The sequence below is a fragment of the Bos indicus genome, chromosome 18 (genome assembly GCF_029378745.1).
Source record: "Bos indicus isolate NIAB-ARS_2022 breed Sahiwal x Tharparkar chromosome 18, NIAB-ARS_B.indTharparkar_mat_pri_1.0, whole genome shotgun sequence".
NCBI classification, from domain to species: Eukaryota; Metazoa; Chordata; class Mammalia; order Artiodactyla; family Bovidae; genus Bos; species Bos indicus.
The window spans coordinates 56,011,824-56,036,721 of record NC_091777.1 but is presented as its reverse complement, the minus strand read 5'-3'; the positions used below and the strand labels follow the sequence as shown (position 1 = coordinate 56,036,721).

General features: G+C 49.7%; 1 protein-coding gene across 4 annotated transcripts; it reads left to right on the top strand.

The window, feature by feature from the left end:
• The first annotated feature begins 306 nt into the window (after positions 1-306).
• PLEKHA4 (pleckstrin homology domain containing A4) lies at positions 307-24,786 on the top strand. Of its 4 annotated transcripts, XM_019979565.2 has the most exons (20): positions 308-888; positions 1,364-1,453; positions 2,564-2,671; positions 4,455-4,527; positions 4,644-4,744; positions 4,902-5,011; positions 6,526-6,744; positions 7,101-7,380; positions 8,011-8,085; positions 9,326-9,373; positions 9,503-9,583; positions 9,746-9,895; positions 10,815-10,913; positions 12,278-12,418; positions 13,941-14,040; positions 14,123-14,199; positions 21,429-21,590; positions 23,471-23,529; positions 23,917-24,029; positions 24,352-24,786. In XM_019979565.2, exons 2-20 carry the CDS (start codon positions 1,370-1,372, stop codon positions 24,612-24,614), a joined length of 2,343 nt encoding a protein of 780 aa, XP_019835124.2. In that variant the 5' UTR covers positions 308-888; positions 1,364-1,369; the 3' UTR covers positions 24,615-24,786. The 4 variants fall into 4 exon arrangements, with proteins under 4 accessions (XP_019835126.2, XP_019835124.2, XP_019835125.2 ...); XM_019979566.2 differs by lacking the exon at positions 308-888 and having other exon boundaries at positions 4,400-4,527; XM_019979567.2 differs by lacking the exons at positions 13,941-14,040; positions 14,123-14,199 and having other exon boundaries at positions 307-888.
• The last annotated feature ends 112 nt before the right edge of the window (positions 24,787-24,898 follow it).

The window sequence follows — 24,898 nt, the reverse complement described above, 5'->3', positions numbered from 1 at the left end:
TGATCTCTACTCAGGGTGCGCCAGTGACCCCGGCCCTTGACAGCGACCAATCCACTGAGGCCCTGGAGTCCAGGCCCAGTTCCAACTCGCCAAATATTTAGGAATCCTAGCTTCAGCTTTTATGGGACCCCGGTGGCCCAGTCTCCAGTCCAGCAGGGATCTAGCGGTCGGGGAAGGGGCTGGACCTCGCCCCCAACCCCTCCCCTCGGCTGCGGGGGCAGCTGAGCCAGAGGTCAGGCTGCGGTGGGGAGGCCAAGAGGGGCGGGGTCAGCTGGGATTGGGAGGGGAGACAGACGCGTGGGCGGCTGGCAGAGGGAGGGAAGGACCCGCAGAGAGGAAAGAGAAACTGGGCGAGCGAGGAAGAGAGAAAGTGAGAAGGGGAATCCGGGAGAGGAGGAAAGAGCGGTCGTAGAGGGCCATGGAGAGAAAGAGAAAGAGATTGTAAGGGAGAGGGAGAGACGGGGCGAGACAGCGAGGGAGAGAGAGAGAGAGAGAGAAAAGGGGATGGAGACTTAAAGACGAGAACTCCGTGAGTCCCAGAGAAAGAACTGGACAGAAACAAGAAAGACGGAGAGAAAGTGGGGTGGGGGTGCTGCAGAGGAGAGAAGGAGTGAGGGAGAGACTGGGAGAGACAAGAGATTCGAGCGCCAGAGACGCGGAGACAGAAGGTGAGACTGGAGAGAGAGAGACAGGGTAAGAGGAAGAGAGATCGTCCGAGGAAGAGACACCATCAGAGACAAAGAGACAAAAAGGGTGTGGATGAGCAGGTGAGAGCGGAGGGCTATGAGAGGCGACCCCTGAGAGGCGGCCGAGTAGGGGGACTGAGGCTGGGTGTCCCAGCACCCACGCTGCCCTCGTGTGCTCTCTGCCCTCCGGACCCCAGAGCTGGTAAGTCCCCTGGCTGGGCTGCGAGGAGCTGCCAGAGTGCACATTCCTGGTGTCCTGAGACTTGGCAGGGATGTTTTAGGGGTGCAAGTGGGAGGGAGGGCAGGAGACAGGTAGCTGCCGGGGCGGGGGTAGCCCCGGAAAGAGTCAGGGAATGAAGGGTTCCTGAGCACAGAGAGGGTCAAATTCCTGGCCAGAGGGCAGGGGGGCAAGAATAAAGGGGCCCCTATTCTCTGGCCCGGGCTACAGATGACTCCCCTCTCCCCTCCCCACAGCTGCCAGGGCCGCCCACCTCTCTTGGCATCACTCTTGGTATGCGGTCCCAGGCCCGGGCCTCCCCCAGCACCCCCCAGGCTTCAAACAACAGGCTCTTTCTCCTCAGCCTCCTCCGACCTGCAAGCCCCTGACCCTGTCTCTGTCCCCACCCGGGTCATCTGCAGAGAGAGGCGCACACAGCTCTCTTTTTTCTCTCCTCAAGCCCCCAATGGAGGACGGCAGACCTCGGAGCAGTCTCAGCCTAGCCAGCAGCGCCTCGACTATCTCCTCGCTCAGCGGCCTGAGCACCAAGGTTTGACTTCTTGGTGGGGCTGGGGAGGAGCCAGGGGGTGCTCTGGGCTCCCCCATCCTCCTGTTTCCAAGCCCTGCTTTTGGCGCCACCCAAGGGACTCCGGTTGTCAAGAGCAAGGATCTTTAGCAATGGGGTCTGCCAGACCTAGCAAGGTCCCAAATTGCCCACCCGCCAAAGCTAGGAATTCAGAGGCACTCCCAGCTGTCCCCACCCCGCGGTATTTTCCTAATTTGAAGCCAGACTAACAACCCTGTATGACTCTGGTTGCTAGGATAAGGCCACTCCCCAGCCGTGACCTCCCCCCTCCCCAGCCAGGAACTCAGTGTCTACACTTATTAGGGACTAAGAAATCCTGTCTCTAGCCATGCCATCTCCCCAGTTCTGAAATCTGATAAAGGAAAGACCTTTCTCTGACCATAAGGCCTCATGGGGCCCGAGATACTTGCCTCCCAAATCGTCTTCCCAGACCAAAGTTCAGCAGTGACATTCATTTTCTTGTCCTCCAGCCCCTCCCCTCACTCATTTCCAGCTTCCCAAGTTCAGATTCTGTAGATTTGATTCTGACCTTCGTCAGCACCATTGCCAAGGAAGGGCATCCTTTGGGAATCTGGCCTGGGATATCCGTGGGGACGGGGGTTGGGGGGGTGGCATCTATTGGAATGGAGGGATTTGGAGCTCGCACCACCACCCTGGATGTGTTCACTATGGAATGCCATTCCCTGGCAAATCAAAGGTGTCCTTTGATTCCAGCTGACTCATCACCAGGGACTCAGCCATGTTGCTGGTTCAGATCCCAAAGGCTTTGGATCTCCATCTCTGGCTTTGGTGGCTAAGGGCATGATCTCCTTGGCAATGGACCCTTTATTCCCAAAGTCCCTCCCTAGTGGTCAATGGCCTTTTCATTGACTCCAGACACCTCTCTCCACCCATGGAAAGTGTCTCTTAACTCTGCACTATGCACATACAATTCTAATGCCCAAACTCAGCTCCCTCCTTGACCAGGTTTCTAAAGACAGCTGAGCGAGGGCCTTGGGTTGCCTGGGTCCCACTGCATGCCTTACCAAGCCCATCCCAAGTCCGTGTTCACTTCTGTCCTCCTTGTCTCCTCAGAAGTCCACCCGGGCAGTGAGCAAGGTGCACGCCTTCGGCAAGCGGGGCAATGCTCTCAGAAGGGACCCCAACCTCCCTGTGCACATCCGAGGCTGGCTTCATAAACAGGTAGAGTGAGTGAGAGAAGGGAAAGGACCCTCCAAGTGATGTCAGAGGCTGTGCCTTTGGCTGTCCACCGTTTCTCTCCTTCCAAGTCTCCAAATATGTTTTTTTTTTTTTTTTCCCTATCCCTGCTACCTCCCTTATTCTGTCAACTCGTTCATTCCTGCCATGACTACTTCTTGAACATTTACCCTGTGCCAAGCCCTGGGGCACATATCATGTCAATAAACAAGTATCTAGCTACATCCAAGATGGCAGGGATGAATAATAAATTAATGTATATAAAAATGGATTCGATGATTTCAGATGGTGGGAAATGAAGTGCTGTGAAGAAATAACACAGGCTTCCCCAGTGGCTCAGTGGTAAAGAACCCACCTGCCAATGCAGGAAATGCAGGTTTGATCCCTAGGTTGGGAAGATCCCCAGAGAAGGAAATGGCAACCTACTCCAGTATTCTTACCTGGGAAATCCCGTGGTTAGAGGAGCCTGGTGGGCCACAGTCCATGGTGTTGCAAAGATTTGGACACGACCTAGTGACTCAGCAGGAAGAAATAACATAGGAAAATGTGCTGGAAGGTGGCTGAAGGATGAGAGCTACATTTGACTGTTGGTCAGGGAAGGTGTCTCTGGGGAGATGACATTTGAGCTGAATTATATGTCAAGAAGGATCCCACTGTGTTAAGATCTGGGGAGCAGAGGGAATCTGAAAGCAAAGGACCGTGCAGCAGGCAAAAATTTGGTGTTTTGTGGAAGCTAAAGTGAGAGAAGGAGGAGCGACAGGAGGTAGGGAAGGGTTCTTTAAGAGTGGTCCCAGACCAGCAGTATCAGCATCACCTGAGAACTTTCTAGAAATCCAAATTGTCAGCTCCCACCCCAGATCTACTGAGTGGAGAACGCTGGGGGCGGGAACCAGGAGTCTGTGTTTTAATAAGCCCTGCTGCTGATTCTTATGTGTACCAGAGTTGGAGATGCCTTGTAAGGCAGCAAGTTAGGGTAAGGAATTTGAGATTTATTCTAAGTGTGACAGTCATCTCTGTTTTGAGCAGGGGATTCACATGATCTGATATATAATTTTAAGGAATCATGAGTGGGGACTTGCCCAGTGGTCCAGTGGCTAAGACTCCTCACTCCCAATTTGGGGGCCCAGGTTCCATCCCTGAATGGAGAAGTAGATCCTACACGCTGCAACTAAAAATCCCACATGCCAGGATGAAGATCAAGAGTGTTGCAATTAAGATCTGGCACAACCAAATAAATAAGTTAAAAAAAATACTTTTTTAAAAGATCATGCTGCTCCTGTGGGAAGGGATGGAAGAGAAGAGGAGAACAAGGTTGGAGATGGATTAGTTCTGTCAGAGGAAATGGGGAGATGCAGGGTATGGCTCAGCATCACCTTCTTGACCTCTCTGTCTCACATGCCATATTAAATGGGCCAAGTTATCCTACAGAAAGCTGATGCCAGTGTGTGGTGAAGTATCTTTCTGTCCCAGTCTTTCTGTAATTTCTCAATCCCCGAATGACAGATGAGAAACCATGAGGTTCCTAGTGGAGAAATGACTTGCTTAAGGGCACGGTGTGAAAGTGCTGGGGTTGGGAGTCATACTCAGGTCCTGCTGTGTCTAAAATCTGTGTCCCCTCAGCTGCAGCCCACTGGTTTCCAGTTCTCCACCTGAATCTGTTCCATCTAATATGTCTCTCTTTTCCTCCCCTTTCTGTGGGTCTTTGCTTCCAAGTGTCGCTGTCTCCACCTTTTCCCCGCCCCTCTCTACTTCCACTCTGTCTCCCCAGGACAGCTCCGGGCTCCGGCTCTGGAAACGCCGCTGGTTCGTCCTCTCTGGCCATTGCCTCTTCTATTACAAGGGTCAGTGCCCCAGCTGTAATGGGGTGGGCGGGGGCCCCCCTCCCCGTCTCCCTTTCCTCAAGTCTCTGGGCCTCCAGGTCTCTGTGTGATCCGTTATCCCAGCCTCTCTTTTGCAGACAGCCGCGAGGAGAGCGTCCTGGGAAGCGTCCTGCTGCCCAGCTACATTATCAGGCCAGATGGGCCAGGAGCTCCCCGAGGGCGGCGCTTCACCTTCACCGTGAGTCCCTTCATCCCCAGTGGGAACTAAGGCACTGGGCGGTGGGGGCAGGCATGCAGCATCCATTACTGGAGATAAAAGACCTTTACCAGGGTCCATGGCATCCTTCTTTTTAGAGGGCCCGATATCCTGGTCCCCCAGCTCTCTCTTCTCGCAGGCAGAGCACCCGGGCATGAGGACCTACGTTCTGGCTGCTGACACGCTAGAGGACCTGCGGGGCTGGTTACGCGCGCTGGGACGGGCCTCTCGCGCGGAGGGGGACGATTGGTGAGTATACGCCTAGGCCACGCCCCTGATCCTATACCTCCAATCTGGGCCCAGCTAATCATCCCAAACTCCTCCCCTTGAGACCCTGACACCTTCACTGTCTAATCACTGGTCTTCTAGCTAAGGCGACTCCGCCCTTCAGGCCCCACCTCCAGGAAACTTCATCTCCAATCGGCAAAAAGTATCTCTCTCCGCCGACCACTTTGTCCATCAATATTCAGTTCAGTTCAGTTTAGTCGCTCAGTCCTGTCCGACTCTTTGCGACCCCATGGACTGCAGCATGCCAGGCCTCCCTGTCCATCACCAACTCCCGAAGCTTGCTCACACTCATGTCCATGGAGTCGGTGATGCCATCCAACCATCTCATCCTCTGTCGTCCCCTTCTCCTCCCGCCTTCAGTCTCTCCCAGCATTAGGGTCTTTTCCAGTGAGTCAATTCTTCGCATCAGGTGGCCAAAGTATTGGAGTTTCAGCTTCAGCATCTGTCCTTCCAATGAATATTCAGGACTGATTTTCTTTGGATTGACTGGTTTGATCTCTTTGCAGTCCAAGGGACTCTCAAGAGTCTTCTCCAACACCACAGTTCAAAAGCATCAATTCTTTGGTTCTCAGCTTTCTTTATAGTCCAGCTCTCACATCCATACATGACTACTGGAAAAACCACAGCTTTGACTAGATGGATCTTTGTCGGCAAAGTAATGTCTCTGCTTTTTAATATGCTGTCTAGGTTGGTCATAGCTTTTCTTCCAAGGAGCAAGTGTCTTTTAATTTCATGGCTGCAGTCACCATCTGCAGTGATTTTGGAGCCCCAAAAAATAAAGTCTCTCACTGTTTCCATTGTTTCCCCATCTGTTTGCCATGAACTGATGGGACCAGATGCCATGATCTTAGTTTTTTGAATGTTGAGTTTTAAGCCAGCTTTTTCACTCTCCTCTTTCACTTTCATCCAGAGGCTCTTTAGTTCTTCTTCACTTTCTGCCATAAGGGTGGTTATCTGAGGTTACTGATATTTCTCCCGGCAATCTTGATTCCAGCTTGTGCTTCATCCAGCCTGGCATTCCGCATGATGTACTCTGCAATATAAGTTAAACAAGCAGGCTGACAATATACAGCCTTGACGTACTCCTTTCCCAATTTGGAACCGGTCCCGTTGTTCCATGTCCGGTTCTATTCCATGTCTATCAATACTGCTCCCCCAGAAATCTCCACCCCATGAGGCTGCCACCCAAACAATGTCAGATTAAAAAAAGGAAAGGCTCTAGGCTGTCTCTGTCTACTTGCCCCATTGTTCGGTCTGGAGATTCATAGTTTGGGCCCAGAGACATGGATGGACCTTGTGGCGTTGCACAAGACACTACTCAGGCCTCAGTTTCCCCATCTGCAAAATGCGGACAATGGTTGATAGTGCACTACCTCCCTTTTTTTTTCTTTGTAGATTCCTTGTCGGTGAAATGAGAATAAGGGCTGTTATAAGATTCAAAGGAGTGATGTCTTTTTTCTGTGTCCATTCTTTAGTGGGCAACCGAGGTCATCTGCACGGCCCCAGACTGGGGAGGGTCCAGGAGGCCCCGGTGGTCCCCCAGAAGTGAACAGGGGCACGGAAGAGGGGCGCGGCTCAGAATCACCAGAGGTGGCGCGGCTCTCCAGAGGTCGTGGCCGACCCGGGCTGCTCACTCCCAGCCCCACGGCTGACCTGCAATCTGGACCCCGAATTCGGAGGACGAGGAGCCCAGAGTAAGTTGGACGAGGGAGTCTGGGATGAGAAGGTTCTACAGGGCTGAGCTTCCGAGGGCATTCTGAGGGCGTGGCCGAAGGGCAGGGCTGGGACTGGTTAGGGGCGTGGCTTAGCGCTTTCTCGAAGGTGTGTGTGACTTGCTGGACGCTTGCTGGGTCAGAGTCTGTTGAGAAGTCCTAAGGAGGGGATGTCACAAAGAGGGAAATTATTCGGGATCGAGCTACTAGAGGAGGGTTCTGCTCCAGAGAGACAATGAGACACACTGAAGGGAGGCACGTCTTTGAGGCTGACTTGATGGATGGTGGGATGAGGAAGCTCTTGTTGACGCAGTTCGCCTTTTCTCTCCTCTCCACAGCCTGTTCACACCCCTCTCTCGTCCTCCCTCGCCTCCGAGCCTCCCCCGGCCCCGTTCTGCTCCTGCACGCAGACCTCCGCCCTCCTCTGGAGACGCGGCACCTTCTGCCAGACCCCATACCCCTCTGAGTCGCATCGATGTCCGGCCTCCCCTGGATTGGGGCCTCCAGCGCCAGACCCTCTCCAGGCCCCCCACTCCCCGCCGAGGACCGTCTTCTGAGGCTAGGGGAGGAAGGCCTCCCAGGAGTCCTCAGCACTGGAGTCAAGAGGCCAGAACACCGGTGAGCAGAGATGGCAGGGAGAGGGACTACAATGCCCATATGGCCAGCGGGCTGCCTTTCCAGGCCAGTCTCTAAGCCATTGGCCCCTGGGTATCATGGAGATTGTAGTTCAGCATAATCGCAGCTGGGTTCAAATGTGAAAGGGAGAGTGAACTTTATCTCCTCTCAGTTCTCAGGGCTGTCTTTAGGCTAGTCTTTGGCAGTTATTACCCCTTAAACATTATGAAATAGTCCAGAATATGCTCCTCTGATACAGTACTGTGAGAGACAGTGTGCATTGCATCTGCCTCGTGTGTCCAGTTTTCTCTTTCCAAATTGGTCACCTACTATTTTCTCTGAGCATCACGGGATTGCAGCCCAGAAAATCCAGAGCTAACCACAAATGTGAGAGTAAGAGTAGACTGCAACTTTCATTGGTCCCTGGGACTGTTTTGCAGGCTGTTCATTTCTTATCATCCTGCGTGTCGCCACAGTGGCACACAGCTGGAGAAAAGATAGTTGAAGTTCTGGGGGCCCAGTTCTGAACCTCAGAGAGTCTCCTATGGCACTTCAATGCCAGACACATCCTTTCTATATCTGTTACTAAGACATGCCAATTTCTAAACATCTCTATTTGAATATTCCTCCCAGGCCCACTCTGGAACCTCCACATATCTCCAGCTCCCTCCAAGGCCTCCTGGGACCCGGGCTTCCATGGTTTTATTGGTAGGTATCCTGGGGCACCTTGAATCTGCCAGAGCCCCTCCCATGCTTTCTTTGCTATAGTGAATGTCATCTCATTGACTAGTGTGCCTGGAGAAGGCTGGGCATTTCAGGGTGCCTGCATAGGTGCTATGTCAGTTTCCTAAGGCTCCTGAAAACTCAGCTCCTGAAAAACAGCCTGTGAACAGTATATATATACAGAATACCTCTCCACCATTCACACAATCTTCTTGTTGTTCAGTCGCTCAGATGTGTCCAACTCTTTGTGACCCCGTGGACTGTAGCACGCCAGGCTTCCCTGTCCTTCACCAACTCCTGGAGTTTGCTCAAACTCATGTCTATTGAGTCAGTGGTGCCATCCAACCATCTCATCCTCTGTCGTCCCCTTCTCCTCCTGCCTTCAAGTCTCTACCAGTATCAGGGTCTTTTCTAATGAGTTGGCTCTTCGCATCAGATGGCCAAAATATTGGAGCTTCAGCTTCAGTATCAGTCCTTTCAATGAATATTCAGGATCAATTTCCTTTAGTATTGACTGGTTTGATCTCCTTGTAGTCCAAGGGACTCTCAAGAATCTACTTCATCTTTCATTTGAGTCTTAAAGTTTTTCCATAGAGATTTTGTGTGCCATTAGTTAAGGTAACACTGATAGTTTTTATATTTATTTGAATGGTGTATTCTTCTTTTTTAAAAATTATTTTCTATTAATAGTTATTGATGATGTAGAGATGTTTGTATCTTCCTTTTACATCAGGCATCCTTGCTGAATTCTCTTATTTGCTCTAATAATTTTTAAAGTTTTTTTTTCTTTTAATAATTTTTTTCTGTTGGTTTTCAGGGCAGATGAGTGCATCATCTGTAAATAATGATGGTTTTATCATTCTCCTTCCTACCCTTACACTTTTCTTTTTCTTAAGTTACAGCTTTTGTCAAGATCTCTAATACTGTGTTAAACTGTCACAGTGGCAGTGAGCATCCTTGTTTTATTCTCAATCACAAAGGAACTGTCTAAATTTTCTCCATCGGTTATTGTATTTGCTATAGTTATTTGGTAGCAAAGCCCACTGGGTCTTCCTAAAGCCAAAAATCTAGCAATTAGTCTACTGAGGTTTGCTTTGCTAAAGCTTGGAACAAAGGTAATAAGGACAAGGGGTGCCAGCCAGTAGAAATAGGGCTCAGCTCAGCACTGAGCTACAATGAGGACTTGTTTGGGCATGTGACCCCCAACTTTTCTCTTTCTCCTCAGCCGGGACCCCCTCTAGACTCAACCTTCCATCAAAGCTTGGAGACAGATGTAAGCGCTACTGATGCAACCCTTGTTGAATTCGCAGAATTGGGGATAGAATGTTTTGGAAGGTGGGAGGGTGGGCAGGGCAAAGAGCCATGTCTGGTCCATTAGCAGCTCCTGTCCTCCTTTCTCCAGACTCTGCTGACCAAGTTGTGTGGGCAGGACCGGCTCCTGAGAAGGCTGCAGGAGGAGATAGATCAGAGGCAGGAGGAGAAGGTACAGGACTCTGGGACAGGGGAGGGAGGACACTTGGCCTCTCCACCTGCCCTTAGCCCATCCTGACCCCCAGGATACGAGAGGATACCAGAAGCCAGCTTTTCTCTTGCCCTGAGGCTGGGTATGGTTTCAGAAGTCTAACCATCTTCTCTCTTGGTGCAGGAGCAATTAGAAGCAGCCCTGGAATTGACCCGACAGCAGCTGGGCCAAACAACCAGGGAAGCTGCAGCTCCTGGGAGGGCTTGGGGGCACCAGCGCCTCCTGCAGGACCGATTAGTCAGTGTGAGAGCCACTCTCTGTCACCTGACTCAGGTGAGCGTCTGGGAAGGGGCATACCTCCTAGGAGACCCCAGGACTCCAAGTGGTTACTAAAGGGAACTTTCCCCCAAAGACTCTTGGGAAGGTAGTTCTTGAGACTCCCCTCCATTTGAAACCAATGGTCTTGACAGTCTTAGAGGGTGCGGCGCAAGCAGCCAAGAAACAACAGTATTTAATTTAGACTTTTACGGGGGGTGATTTTGATATGGACTTCCTGGCTTTGAATCTCAGCTCCCACTCACAGTTGCTGTGTGACCTTAGAAAAGTTGCTTAACCTCTCTGGACCTTAGATGCCTCTTCTGTAAACTTGAGATGATTAAAGTAATATTTACTTCTTACGGCCATTGTGAAGATCTCATAAATATATGTAAATGAATCACAGAATATTTAACGCCTATGCACCAAGTATATGGTAAGCATTACCTGTGTTAGCTGTAATTATTGTTACTGTAAAATGGAGACATTGATAGTACCTACCTCACAAGAATTAAGTGAGAGCTAAGAACAGTGCCAAGTAAATGTGCCAAATAATGCTAAGTAAGTGCCGAATAAATGTTAGCTGCTCTTGTTACTATTGGGACTGTCAAAGAAGTTTCTGCTGCCCCGTGGGGCATAAAGTTTGTAGCTTTGTCTGTCCAAGAATTCATTAGATCTGTGGACTCTGTCACCCTAGAGGAGTGCAGAGGTAATCCAGAAGATTCAGGAAAAGCTGTTCTATGTCTGCACTAGCTGTTCATTGAATGGCAGGTTCCACACAGATGCTGGGGTTCCCAGTAGTCTGAGCAGAGGCTCTTGGGATTGTGGTCCATATAGCCCCAGGGGACACTTCCTCCTGCTCAGCTAGGAAAAGATAGAATGGGGAAAGATATGGTGGGTGGGCATGCTAACTGTCTCTCTTTTTCTGGGACCTGAGGAGCGAGAGCGTGTTTGGGACACATACAGCAGCCTGGAGCGGGAGCTGGGCACCTTGAGAGAGACCCTTGAGTACCTGCTGCACCTCGGGTCCCCCCAGGTACACCCCTGCCCCAAGCCCCCAAGCCCTGCCTTGCTCTCCCAAGTTCACTTGGTCATCTCAATAAATGCAAGAAAAACAGTTATAAAATGTAATATCCTTTCAGGGTCTTCCCTCATAGCTCAATTGGTAAAGACTCCACCTGCAATGCAGAAGACCCCGGTTCGATTCCTTGGTTGGGAAGATCCCCTGGAGAAGGGAGAGGCTACCCACTTCAGCATTCTGGCCTGGAGAATCCCATGGACTGTATAGTCCATGGGGTTGCAAAGAGTCAAACACAGCTGAGCCACCTTCACTTGCACTTGACTTTCAATATCCTTTCATAATACAATCTCTCAGCAAAGTACGAATATAAACTACTTCTTTAACCTGATTAGGCATCGATAACAAACCTACAGCAAAGCATTGTTGTTGACAGTGAAATACTGAAATCTTTCCCCCGATGTTCAGAATAAGGCCAGGATGTATGTTATTGCCAGTTCCAGTTAGCGTTGTACCAGGGATCCGAAACAGTACAAGTGAGTCTAACAAATAAGTCAAAGGTATAAGGACCAAAGAGGAAAAAGTAAAGCTGTTTTTACTTACAGATGATGAAATTGTATATGTAGAAAATCCAAAATAATCTCCAAAATAATCTGTTAGCATAAGCAAATCCAGCAAGGTAACTGAATGCAAGAGTAATACACAAAAATCATCTTCCTGTATGCTAATACCAACAATTAGAAAATAAGTATGTATAAACACTAGTGTTTACAATTAACATAAATTAGCTATCTGAAAGAAGTCTAATGAAAGATACGCAAGACATCTACTCTGAAAGCCACAAAATGTCATTGAGAGAAATTAAAGAAGGCCTATATAAATGGAGAGATGTACCATGTACATGGATAGGAAATATACTAGTATAAAGATGTGGTCTCCACAGATTGACTTCCCCAGCAGGGATCTGCTGTCCCAGTACAATATGTGGAGATTGACAAGCTGACTTTAAATCGTCTCTGGAAGTGCAGAAGGCCGAGAGTAAGCCAAGGCAGCCTCCAAGAACAAAGCCCGAGGACGAACACAACTGGATAGTGTCTGACTTTAAAGCTACAGTTAACAAGAAGGCAGTGTAGTACAGACACAAATTTAGACGAATAGACTAAAGGGATGGAATATTCAGAAACAGACTCATATTTACTTATATGGTCACCTATTTACAACAGAGGCAACACGGCAGAACAGTGCAGAAAAAGACAGTATTTATGATAAACGGTAATGGGTCAGTAGAATGGGGAAATTTCAGACCCTTTCCATGGCTTACCGACTTTAACCCTCCTTGCATTTTCCCACCTCTGAGTAACAGATTCCTTTCCTCTCTCCAGGACAGAGCATCTGCTCAGCAGCAACTGTGGATGGTGGAAGACACGCTGGCAGGTCTGGGGGGCCCCCAGAAGCCACCGTCCAACACTGAGCCTGACTCCCCATCCCCTGCTCTCCAAGGCGAGGAGTCCTCAGAGAGGGAGGTGAGGCCACACACATCTTTGCTACCTCCAGTTTCCTGTCCCGTCTGCCCCTGGCCTAACCCACTACCCACTCACCTCTTTAACCCTTGATCGGCTAACCAACCCCAGGTACATATCCTCTATTTCCTCGTTTGGTATTATGGTCATAGTCCAGATGTGTGCTTGACCCACAACACAACAACTTGGTGAGTTGCCAATACCTCACAAGGTCCAGTTGCCTGCATCTCAACTCCACACTCAGTGATGACACGTCGGTAGCTTGAAATTGACTATGGTGGGAGTATTTACACCATGGAAATTGGCAGACTGCTGCAAAGGAGGGCTCTTTTCTTCCAGAGGGCATTTGTTAAACATTTACCTGATACCACTGATCTTAATCCCTCCCCTGCAAGGTTTTTTTTTGGGGGGGGGAGTTTTAAGTTTAAATATTTGTTTGCAGTTTATTTTGGTTTTTCTAAATAGACATTCACATCTGTAAACAGTAGGATTTTGGTTTCAGCTCCAACCCCCAATTCCTTACAAGTTTTTATTCTCACACATTGGCTAGAACTGCCATTTGTTGCTGTTCAGTCGCTAAGCCGTGTCCAACCCTTTTGTGACTCCATGGACTGTAGCACACCAGACTCCCCACGGGATTTCCCTAGCAAGGATACTGGAGTGGCTTGCCATTTCCTTCCCCTGCAGGGCTCTTTAGAAAGTGACTAGAAAGTGCCTGACATAGAGTAAGCCCTCAGGAACCAGGAGCCATTGTGGTCATAGCTGAGTAGAACTGTTGCCAGCCCTGATCATCAGGTCATGTATCTGGGAGACCTGGATTTTGATCTCACCTCTGCTGTCTTTGTGACATCAGTCATTGACCTCATTCTCTGAACCTCAGTTTCCCCATCTGTCAAATAGGGATAATAATAGCATCTCATACATTTACTGAGGGGATTCAATGAGATAATTCTGGTAAAGTAGTTAACACCATGCCAGATGCATAATCGTTATAAAACCTCGCACATGGACCAGTGTGGGAATCCCTGGTGGTCCAGTGGTTTGGAATTCACCTGGCAGTGCAGGGGACATGGGTTCTATCTCTGGTTCGGGAGGATTCCACATGCTTTTGGGTGACTAAGCCCAAGTACTCCAACTACTAAGGTCCGTGCCACCTAGAGCCTGTGCTCCGCAACAAGAGAAGCCACCACAGTGAGAAGCCCATGCACGGCAACTAGAGAGTAGCCCCACTCGCTGCAACTAGAGAAAGTCTGGGCAAAGCCACAAAGGTTTATGTGCCAGGCACTGTTCTAAGCGCCTTCCTTGTATCCATTCGGTCTTCATATCAAAAGGGTGAAATGAGGCACAGAGAGGGAAAGTAACTTGCCCAAGGTCACACAGCAAGCAAAATGGCAGAGCTGAGGTTTGAAAACAAGGTCTGGCTCCTGGTTTTCAATCTTAATCCTACTTATGCAGTGTCTGTACTGCTACGTGCTTGAAAACTGTAATCCTAGTGATCTATTATCCACTTTCCTGACCTCCCCAGAGCCTGACGGAGTCCCTGGAATTGAGCTCATCCCGGTCCCCCGAGGTGGACTGGGGGAGGCCCCCAGGGGGCGACAGAGAGCTCTCCATCCCTCGCTCAGGTGAGCATCTGGGGTTGGGAGGGACTCACTGGGCATTCTGCATCCTCACCACATCCTCACCCGTCCCATTCTGCTCCTCCAGGAATTGTATCTCCAAGGGTCTCCCGGGCTTCCAGCCCCGAGGGTCGCCGCCCCACTTCCCCTCAGCCAGGAACCAAGGTAGGCAGTCCATCCAATCTCCTGGGCTCCATTGTAACCCTTTGCCCACTACAGATCCCCTACTTCTGGGGAAACATCTGGGAGAGGAGCATTCTAAGCCACACCCCAGAGCAGAGAGAGAGAGATTTGTTAAGAGCACTGGGATTGAATTTTGTCTCTGCCACTTCTAACCTGTGTGACTTTGGGTTGGTTAAGAAACCTCTCTCCCTCCATTTTCTCATCTGCAAAATGGAGCTGATAGCAGTGTCTACCACCCAGAGCTGTTGTGAAGAGTCCAACTAGGTGAATGCCCCTGAAGTTTGAAAGTAGTGACTTTGAGCAAGCACTTCATTCATTCATTCATTAATCATTCATTCAACAGACATTTATTTAATGCCTTTTTTGCTATCTAATAAGGTAGCCAGCAGCCACATGAGGCTATTTAAGTTTAAATGAATTTAAATGAAATAAAATAAAAAATCACTTTCATTTGAGGAATTCAAATATTCAGGAGATACACGTGACCAGCAGCTATCCTGTTGAATAGTGAAAATATAGAATATTTTCATCATTCAGGAAAGTTCACTCAGGACACAAATGTGAGCAAGATGAGAAAAAAACATCCTTCTCTCATGAATCTGACATTCTAGTGGGAAGAGGTAGATAGTAAATAATTGACTGTAAATTATTTTATGTAAGTGCTAAATAAATAAAAACAGCCTGGGGAGGGGATTTGGAATATTGGCGAAGGGATGGAGTTGTAAATGTTTTGATCTGGGGAGGCTTCTGTCAGGGAAGGAGCCCTGGGGATGTCTGGTGGAAGAGCGTTAGAGGCAAAGGGAAGAGTGTTTGCAAAGGTTCTGAAGAGTCTGGCGTGTTGGAGGAGCAGCTAGAAAGTCAGTGTGGGTGGAACCGAGTAACCGAGTAAAGGGAAGGGGGTGCTGATGAGGACAGAGAGGTAATAGGGGCAGATCGAGCCGGGCCTTGTGGTCCAACGTGAGGACTTAACTTTGACACTGGGTGAGCTGGGGCCATGGAGAGTTCTGAGCAGAGGAACGGGAGTTTCCACAAATGGAGACTGGTGCTCTCTGGCGGCCACTTGGGGAAGTGGACTGTGTGGATACCGCCTGAATCATGGTTGAGGGGGCCAGTGGGATATTTGGCCGGGACTGATAACAATTGTTTGCACTGACTTAGAAGTGGCGACCGGAGAGGGCAATGGCACCCCACTCCAGTGCTCTTGCCTGGAGAATCCCACGGATGGAGGAACCTGGTGGCCTGCAGACCACGGGGTCACTAAGAGTTGGACACAACTGAGCGACTTCACTTTTACTTTTCACTTTCATGCATTGGAGAAGGAAACGGCAACCCACTCCAGTGTTCTTGCCTGGAGAATCCCAGGGACGGGGGAGCCTGGTGGGCTGCCATCTATGGGGTTGCACAGAGTCGGACACGACCGAAGCGACTTAGCAGTGGCAGAAGTGGCGACATCAAGAGGGAGTCAGATTCTAGATATACTGGGTTTTCAAACTTTTTAAAAAACCCTTGGGACCTCAGATGCCGTTTTTGTTTTTGTTTTGGCTGCTCTCCACCAGCTTGCCGGTTCTTAGTTCCAGGACCAGGGTTGGAACCCCAGTCCTGGGTGGTGAGAGTGCCAAGTCCTAACCACTGAGCTGCCAGAGTTTAAAATGCAAAATGTTGCAGATTCTAGACTGGTAATGTGGTGCTTATACTGTGTACTGTGTGTGTCTGGAGCAGCGTGTGTGTGTGTGTGCTAAGTCGCTCCAGTCATTTCCGATTCTGTGTGACCCTGTGGACTGCAGCCTGCCAGGCTCCTCTGTCCATGGGATTCTCCAGGCTAAAATACTGGAGTGGGTTGCCATGCCCTACTCTGTCTGGAGCACATGCTTCATCAAATACATTACCATTTCTCTAATAAAATGTATGAATCTGCATATGAAATGGGATAAAGGCTATAAATAATATCGCCATTTAAATGTCAAGCTAAAAGCAGAGCAGTAAATTACTTAAGTGAAGGAGTCAGTGGAATAAAATTAGATTATAATATCAGCCGCTTTTTATTTCTCAGGAAAAGGTTTAGTAAACATGTCACACATCCAAGTACAAAGGAAGCCAAGAACCTAACTATTCACACGCAGTGAATGCACACGACATCTGGTGGCTTGAGGACTCTGGGGACAGAGGTCATTGGTCGGGCCAGCAGTACCATCATCAAGTTGGACATAAGAGGCAGGACCATGGGTGGGGGTTCCTGAGGATTAAGCAGGTGACCTCTGTAGAGTTTCTTGCTGTGTCATCTGTTTTTTTTTTTTTTTCCCCCAAGCTGCTTACTTCCCCAAACGGAACGGACCCAGGCCACAGCAGTGAAAGTGCCAAGTCCTAACCACTGGGAGTTCCCTTGTCTGCTCCCTAATAAAGGGTCTTGTCTGGGCCCTGTCCTTTTAATTGAGTACACTGGTTAGTCTCTTGGTTGCTCATAAACACAAACCCCTGAAGGTCAGCAATGAACTGACTGCTCATTTCATCATTTCGTCTGTGGGGAGTTTCCACTCTGTAGCCCCAAGGTCATCAACAGCATTGCTGTAATCTCCCATTTCAGAATCTCAAGCCACAGCCTCAGTTTCTTTGTCTCCCAACCAGTGCCCACTGAGCAAGTCATTGCTGGGACCAGTGGGAGCTTCCAGTTTTACCTGATCACCTTGGGTAAAAAGAACAAGGATCAGGAACTTCCCTGGTGGTCCGGTGGCTAAGAGTCGTGCTCCCAGTGCAGGGGCCCAGGTTCCATCCCTGGTCAGGGAACTAGATCCTGCATGCCACAGTCCCAGACTAGGAGACTTCCCGTGCTGCAACTAAAGTTTCCATGTGACACAGTGAAGATCGAAAGTCTTGCAAGCACAAATCATTGGGGACTTCAGGGGACAGCTCCCAGGCCACCTGGACATGTTGGGGATGGTTTCCTGGAGGCAGACAGACCTTGAAGAAGGAATCCATGGCAAAGAATTTATCCATGGCAAAGCAGGACAACAGCTGGTGTAAATGTCTAGACTGAAGTGGGGATTTAGGAAGCCAGGGCTTCTATTAGCCTAGAGGATACCTTTTTTGTGAATTAGAGACAGGCGCCCCCTTCTACGTGGGCAGAACCTGGAGCCATCAATGGAGGGCTCAGCCCTTGGGCAGTGAGCAACCCATACAATTGCACATGGCCTCTTTCGAGCACAGAACTCTGACCTCCGGAATGCCATCCACCAACTGAAGGGTAGTTCAGTTCAAGTCAATGAATTTGTCAGACCCTTCCTAACTGCCAGGCCCTACAAGGCAAGATCCCCAGACCACGTCCTATTTTCAAGGACCTATGTTTCTGAGTTTGCCAGTGTAGTGAATCTCTGCATCACAATCTCTAGTTTTTTTTTAACTTTGTTTTTGCTGTTTATTTTTTTTGGCTGTGCTACATTGCATGTGGGATCTTAGTTCCCCAACTACAGATTGAACTGGCACCCCCTGCATTGAAAGCACCCTGTTTTCCTGTGGCTTCCCCCATCCTGAAGCTGGCAAACAGATTCTGCAGGAAAAGCATGGCCGCTGGACTTGGCAGGACCATTCTGATGCCCACTAAACCATCAGCAGATGACTAATCCAAGTACAGTGTCAAGAGGAGTTGCTGTTTCTCTCTTTCTCCCTAAACTTTGGCGAGTGCAGGAAGAAACCCCAAATTCCCTTATTTGTTCAAGATTCTGATCTTCTAGGGGCCAGCCCTTGTGGAAGGTGTTGGGGGACCTGCCAGGAATTATTCCTGATGCTGGAGTCTGATGGGGGAGAGGCATGAATGCAATCCTTACACACATCTAACAGAGTTAAGCTATTTCCTAGGGAGACTCAGCATTAGGAAGCCTTTTAAAGGTTAGGTAAGCAAAAGAGTTTGGACATGACTTAGCGGCTAAACGAGGACGACAACAATAAGCTGTGTCTGGATGAATGAAAAAACTTTGGCTGTGCAGGAAACTGTACTCCAAAAGGGAACAGGCTATGCATGTAAAGGCATGGAGCGGATAAAGGAAAAAGCAGCTGCTTTGTATAGGAAACAAAGCTGAATTTATTCCGTTGTGGCTCAGATGGTAAAGAAGCGGCCTGCAATGCAGGAGACCTGGGTTCAGTCCCTGAGTTGGGAAGATCCCTTGGAGGAGGGATCCCTTGGCCACTTGGGCAACCCACTCCAATATTCTTGCCTGGAGAATCCCATGGACAAGGGAGCCTGACGGGCTACAGTCTAAAGGGTCGCAGAGTTGGATACGACTGAGCGACTTGGCACAGCACGGGCAAGACGGACCTCTGGTAAGACCCAGCCGATCTGAGCAAAGCGAAGAGTTGATGTCATATGGCGTAGAGTTGGGACACGGGTGGACTTGTGGAGCCTGGAGTGTTGAGTTGTTCTATCATAAGCTGGGGAAGCTTTGTGTCTGTTGCTGATTGGCTGATTTTCGGAAACGCAGGGCCGGCGCTGATTGGCTGGCTTTTAGGGCGATGGAATGCCAGTGATGATTGCTTAGGTTTAAAAGCTTCTCTGTTGCTTCCTTACTATCGGGTGGAAACCAAATACTCAATCTGGCCTTTCTTAGGAAGAGAAGAACTATTTTCAGTGGTGTGTGTTAAGGATTGCTGAAAAGTGTTAGTCGTTCAGTCGTGTCCGACTCTGCGACCGCATGGACCGTAGCCCGCCAGGCTCCTCTGTCCATGGAATTTTCCAGGCAAGAAAACTGGAGTGGGCAGCCTTTCCCTTCCCCAGGGGATATTACTGACCCAGGAATCGAACCTGCATCTCCCGCATTGCGGGAAGATTCTTTGCCATTTGAGCCATCAGGTTGGGGCTGCACCAAGTAACATCTTGGGGGACTTCCCCGGTGAAGGTCCAGTGGTGAATGAAGATCCCGCATTTCCAATCCAGGGGGTGCAGGTTCAATCCCTGGTCCGGGAACTAAGACCTCACATGCGATGTCGCGCGTCAAAAAAAAAAAAAAAGAATTATCTTGGGAATGTCTCCTCCCCCAACCCCACGGGCGAGGGGAGCCAGGAATTTCAGAACTGATCAAGGAAAAAGATATAACCACTAGGTGGCAGTAGGACAAAGAGCTTCAGTAGGTCCGTGGCTGACCGGTTTGCTTGTGGAATAAGTCCCTCACTGCAAGGGACCCTCCAGAGGTCACTGCGTGGGGGCCACCGCCCAGGAGGAGAGGGACCGGGGACAAGGGGACTCACAGGAGAGAAGAGACTGGAGAAGGGACTTGAGGATCTAGGTGATGTGCTTAGCAGCACAGAGGGGAGTTTCCTAAGGGCAGCAGCCTGTTGAGGGGGTACGTGGGTGGGGTTTTTATAGCTACAAGTTAATCCTGCTTGTGGCTAGCAGATGCTGGTTACAACTTCAGGAAGAATTTAAAACAGGCAGGCTTCAAATGGCTAAAAATATCCACCCATGTGGGCTGTCTTTGAAGCAAGTGGATGTGTCAAAAGTTTCAGTTTGCCCCTGGCGGAGACTTTCGGGTCAGAGGTCTAGCCTGTTGTGAAGAAGTAGGTGATACAGGGCCAGGGAACTCCCTGGCGGTCCTGTGCTTAACACTCTGGGCTTTCACTGCAGAGGCGCAAATTCAATCCTTGGGAACAGAGATCCCACAAGCCCCACGGCTCGACACGAAAAAACAAAAACTATAGGGCCAATTTCCAGGGGGCCATGTGACCCAGGATCGATCAAATCAAAGCGAGTAAACTGCAGTGATTGGTACAGATCCAAGCTGTCTGCCTAGAATTTTCTAACTGGAGACTGCAGTCAAGAGTTCTATCCCCACTCACCTTCCCTTTGTTTTTTGCTTAAACAATAAATGTATTGTCTTGTAGTTCTGTAGGCTAGAAGCCTGAAATCTAGGTGTCCACAGGGCCACGCGCCTTCTGAAGGCGCTAGGGAAGGATCACTTCCTGGGCTTGCGGCATCATGACTTCACTGTCACGTGGCGTTCTCTCTGGGTTCACGTCTGTGTCCAAATTACCCCCTTTCCTGAAAGATAACACATGTTTGCTGCTCTGTTGGCCCCTTTCCTGCTCAGAGCATCCCAGATGTCCAACAGCCTTCCTTCATTTTATCCCGTCTCTGTCTCCTTCGTTTTGACTGGGCAGCTTTTCTGCTGAGCTGGTTTACTGGACTCACACATCACATGCCTGATCTCTTAGCAAATGGTTTTCCGGCCACACCCTTGGCATTCTCTTCAGAGCAAGCTTCCTTGCAAAGCAGATAGATTGAGAATGTTCCAGATTTCAAGTTCTCCTTCCGTTCATCCCCGTCCTCTCATGTTTTGAGTTCCTAAGGCTCTAAGCCCAAGATCAAAGTGTCGTCAGGATCATACTTCTGGAAGCTTCAAAGTTCCCTGGCTTGTGGCAGATAACCATAATTATCACAGGACAGTCTCCCTGTGTGTCTCTTCCCTCTGGTTATGAGGGCACTAAAGAACTTGTCAAGTCCTCCCTCAGGCAAACCCAAAATGATCTTCTTAATGATCTTAGTTACACAATAAATCTCATCCTTCATGTTAATGTTTTCAAAGCTGATTGAAACCAGACTTTTTTTTTTTTTTTAAATCATGAGCAAACCAGAGTCCCGACTACTACTTCCAAGAGACTTGTTATGTCCAGAGAAGAGTGGGTGTTGATCAGGCTGGCACTACAGGTTCCAATAGGGCAGCTGATGGGCTTGAGGCTAGACAGGTGGGTGGGTAGCAACCAGTCACACAGGAAGTGTAACACCTTTGTCCTGAGAGCCTTGTGGGATATGGAAGGACTTGAGCATATCCAGCAGAGGGTCAGCCTGGGCTCCAGGTGTAGAAATAAGTCCTCAAGATCCAGGGTTGAACTTACTGGGAAGGGCAAGACACAGGAATTCTCCAGGCCAGAATACTGGAGTGGGTAGCCTTTCCTTTCTCCAGGGATCGAACACAGGTCTCCCGCATTGCAGGTGCATTCTTTACCAGCTGAGCCACAAGGGAAGCCCAAGAATACTGGAGTGGGTTGCCTATCCCTTCTCCAGGGGATCTTCTGGACCCAGGAATCAAACCAGGGTCTCCTGCATTGCAGGCGGATTCTTTACCAACTGAGCTTTGAGGGAAGCCCAAGACACAGGAGGCTGAGAGGTTCAGGGAAGAGAGAAAACAGAGGCCATGGTTGGAACCTCTAGATGTTTCTCATCTCCCCAGGTCCCCCTGGCCCGACCCCGGATGAGTGCTCAGGAGCAGCTGGAGAGAATCCGAAGAAATCAAGAGTGTGGACTGCCTCTCCCTCGCCCAGCCTCCCCCCGGCTCCTCACCCTGGGGAGGACACTGTCCCCAGCCAGACGCCAGCCTGATGCGGAACAAAAAGTGAGGGAAACGGGGGTGGGTCAGTGAAGTGGCAGTGGGTTCTCAGTTCCTGGTTGGAGCCTCAGTTTTCCTCTCTGTAAAATGGGGATTTTTTCCTTCCTCTATATCGGGTTTACTTGTACCTGTTTTGAATTCAGCATCCTGTCTCCCTTATCAGTGGAGAACAGGATGGGCCAGAGGCAACATCTCCATCCTCACCAGCATTCTCACTCCTCTGGGAGGAGTGGGTTTTAGAGCTGGATTGGAAGCTAAGTTTTCCTGTTCAGTTACTATGCTGTCAAAGGCAAAGAAAAAACATGTATTTACTCTGTTGCCATGGAGATCACACTGCCAATCTGAAGATCAAAGTGTCTGGGCAGGATGGTTTTTTCACTTGTTTTTTGTTTTGGGCTGTGCCACTGCACAGCTTGTGGGATTTTAGGGCTTGGGTTCAGTCCATGTTTGAGGACTTGGCTGTGGCAGCATGGAGCCCTGCCTACTGGACCACCAGGGAATTCCCCATGGATAGTTTCATCTTAAGACTCTTCTAGGAAGGAATTAGACAAGTGGGGTGATTTTGTGGTTGTGATTGTTTTTGTAAATGGGGGGGCATCTCAAGTCTGTTGAATATCAAACACTGATCTCTATGTCTAGCTATTTTTTCGGGGGCAACAAGCTTCATTAATCATTTATGACAAAAGGGATGTGAATTTGGAGGGTCTGTTTCTGGCCTTGTCACAGGGGGCTCATCTGTGAATCCTGTCGATGAAAATTCTATTAAAATCAAGTTAACAAGAAAAAAGGGGACTTTTATTTGAGCCAAACAGGATTAGAACTTTGGAGAGAGACTCAGAAAATTCTGAGAACTGTTTCACCATCTGTTAGAAGTCAAGAGGCACACTCGTATCTGTTTTCCAGACAAAAGATCGAACATCAAAATGACTTATTGACAGGACTTTCCTGGCAGTCCAGTGGTTAAGAGTTTGCCTCGCAATGCGGGGGATGAGGGTTTGATACCTGGTCTGGGAACTAAGATCCCACATGTCTCTGGGCAACTGAGCCTGTGCGCCACAACTACAGAATCTGTTGTTTAGTCACTGAGTCATGTACGACTCTTTTGCAACCCCATGGACTATAGCCTTCCAGGCAGTCTTCCTGACCCAGGGATGGAACCCACATCTCTGTTGAGCAAGTAAGTCTCCTGCATTAGCAGGCAGATTCTTTACCACGGAGCCACGAGGGAAGCCCCATGCACTGTGACAAAAGATCCCACATGATGCAACTAAGATCCCAAGTGCCACAACTAAGACTTGATGCAGCCAGACAAGTTAAAGCAAAGAAGCAAAATAACATAGTGATATTTCACCTAAAGTTCACCAAGGATACATAGTCTAGGGAAGCACATGCAAAGCCAGCAGCAAGTTACTATGATCCCTTGCAGACTGTGAAAGAAGCTATTCTTTTAAGAAGTTACATTGGTAGTGTCAGAAGAAAGGGAAAAAAGAAATGATCTTCAGAACAGAGCAAGCACTGCCAACTCTGAGGAGCTCTGGCAAATGTGTAATCCTGGTGCATACTGCACATTAGGGATGGAGGAGCCCCAAACAAGCACACAGAGAGACTTTGATCTTTAATTTTCCTGTCCTGTCTTAAAATATCAATTTCACATCATCAGGCTTATCTAAGTCATATGAAGCTGTTTACCAGAATGCAAAAAGGCGTGGGGAAGTGGTTGGGGGGTGGTGATTTTCCAAACTCTGTCCTCTTTCCCAGGAGTTCAGGTAAAGTTAAGAATTAGCAGTGTCTTTGGGGCAATTTTATCCTCTGAGCCCCTTCACCCTCAAAATGAGAACATGGGAACTTCCAGGGTGTGGAGTTCTTACGCCCCCATTCCTTTGCAGCCTGTCTTGGGACACTCAGGAGCCCAGAAATGGCTCAGAAGTTCGGGGTCCTGGAGCAGGTAAGGAATTGGAGATCGAGGCAACAAGGAGGGAAATAAAAAATAGAAGGGGAGTAGTATTACTGTTAATGTCTCTTGAGTACTAAAGTACAGATTTTAGAGTCGCTTGAGTTCTTGGGGAATCAGAAAACCCTAGTTCGCGGGGAGAACGGCAGTTCCTTGTTCTATAGCAAACTCCGCCCCCCTGTCAGGAAATCGGCGAAATTTTCGGGCAACTGGACTACAAATCCCACAATGCACGCGGGCTTCTAAAAAAGAGGGTCGCTCCACGTTTAAAATTCTTTAGAGACACGTGCTAGGGACTACAACTCCCAGAAGGACACGCGCGGCACTGTATCCTTTACTGTACTGGCTAATTGAAGTTTTCGCCAAACTCTTTCTTTCTAGTCCAAGGAACACCACCCCTTATTTGCTGACATCCGAAGGGCACCGGGAGCGAGTCCTCAGCCTCTCTCAAGCACTGGCCGCTGAGGCATCGCAGTGGCGGGGAATGATGACAGGTGAGAATGAGCTGGGGACTTAGGACTTCTAGGTTTTAGGGATGAGGAGGGGTCGGAGGTCTGGAATCTCAGGTCGTGATGGGGAGGGGTCTGAGGGCCCCTGGGAATCCTTTGTCTTGATGAGAGAAGACCTGGACAGGGCTTGGGAGTGCTAGATTCCAGGCAGGAGGGGGCTGGGGTGCAGGAGTGCTGAGTCTAGGAGAGCAGGGGGCAGGGAGGCCGGACTCCTAGGTTTGAGAGGAAAGGCCTGGAGGCGGGGGGCGGCGGCTGGACTTCGGGATTCCTGAGTTTGCCATTCTCATTCCCCATCCGTCCTCACCAGGTGGAAATTTGGACTGTCGAGGGGACCCTCTTCCCCCTGCGCCGCCGCCTCGGTCAGACCCCACGCCCCAGGCGTCCTCACCCCGAAGATCTCCTCCAACAGCCAATTCCTGCTCCACGGGTTTCTCCCCCAGAGGTAGTGGGCGCGGCGCAGGCCCCGCCTCCTGGGAGCAGACCTGGGATTCCGAGCCCGCCCCCCCCGCCCTGACCCCCGACGAGGGGGCGTGGCCTCTGAGAGTCACCCTGCTGCAGTCCAGCTTCTGAGCCGCCCAGACGTGGCAGCCAATCAGAGCGTGAGGGCGTGGCCTGGCGGGACCACCTGAAGATCTGGAGCCTCTCGCCTCCCGTGACCTAGAAATGGTTTCTGTGGCCAAAGTTTGCTTTTCCCAGCACTTGTCCAAATTTGGATTAAAACTTTGAACTTTTTAGTCAATAACTTTTTGTCTGTTTGAGGTTGTGACCCTGGTGTCTCTGAGTGGGTGTAGAGCTGGGGTCGTGGATTTCTGGGTCGCAAAGGAGGAGGGGACCGGGACCTTGGACTTGTAGGT

What these genes read in the sequence shown, in the direction of transcription:
- PLEKHA4 (XM_019979565.2), top strand. Translation starts at nt 1,370, where the DNA reads ATGGAGGACGGCAGACCTCGGAGCAGTCTCAGCCTAGCCAGCAGCGCC. An exon ending in ATCAAAGCTTGGAGACAGAT is followed by an intron (nt 9,374 to 9,502) that starts GTAAGCGCTACT and finishes TCCTTTCTCCAG; the next exon opens with ACTCTGCTGACCAAGTTGTG. An exon ending in TGCACCTCGGGTCCCCCCAG is followed by an intron (nt 10,914 to 12,277) that starts GTACACCCCTGC and finishes TCCTCTCTCCAG; the next exon opens with GACAGAGCATCTGCTCAGCA.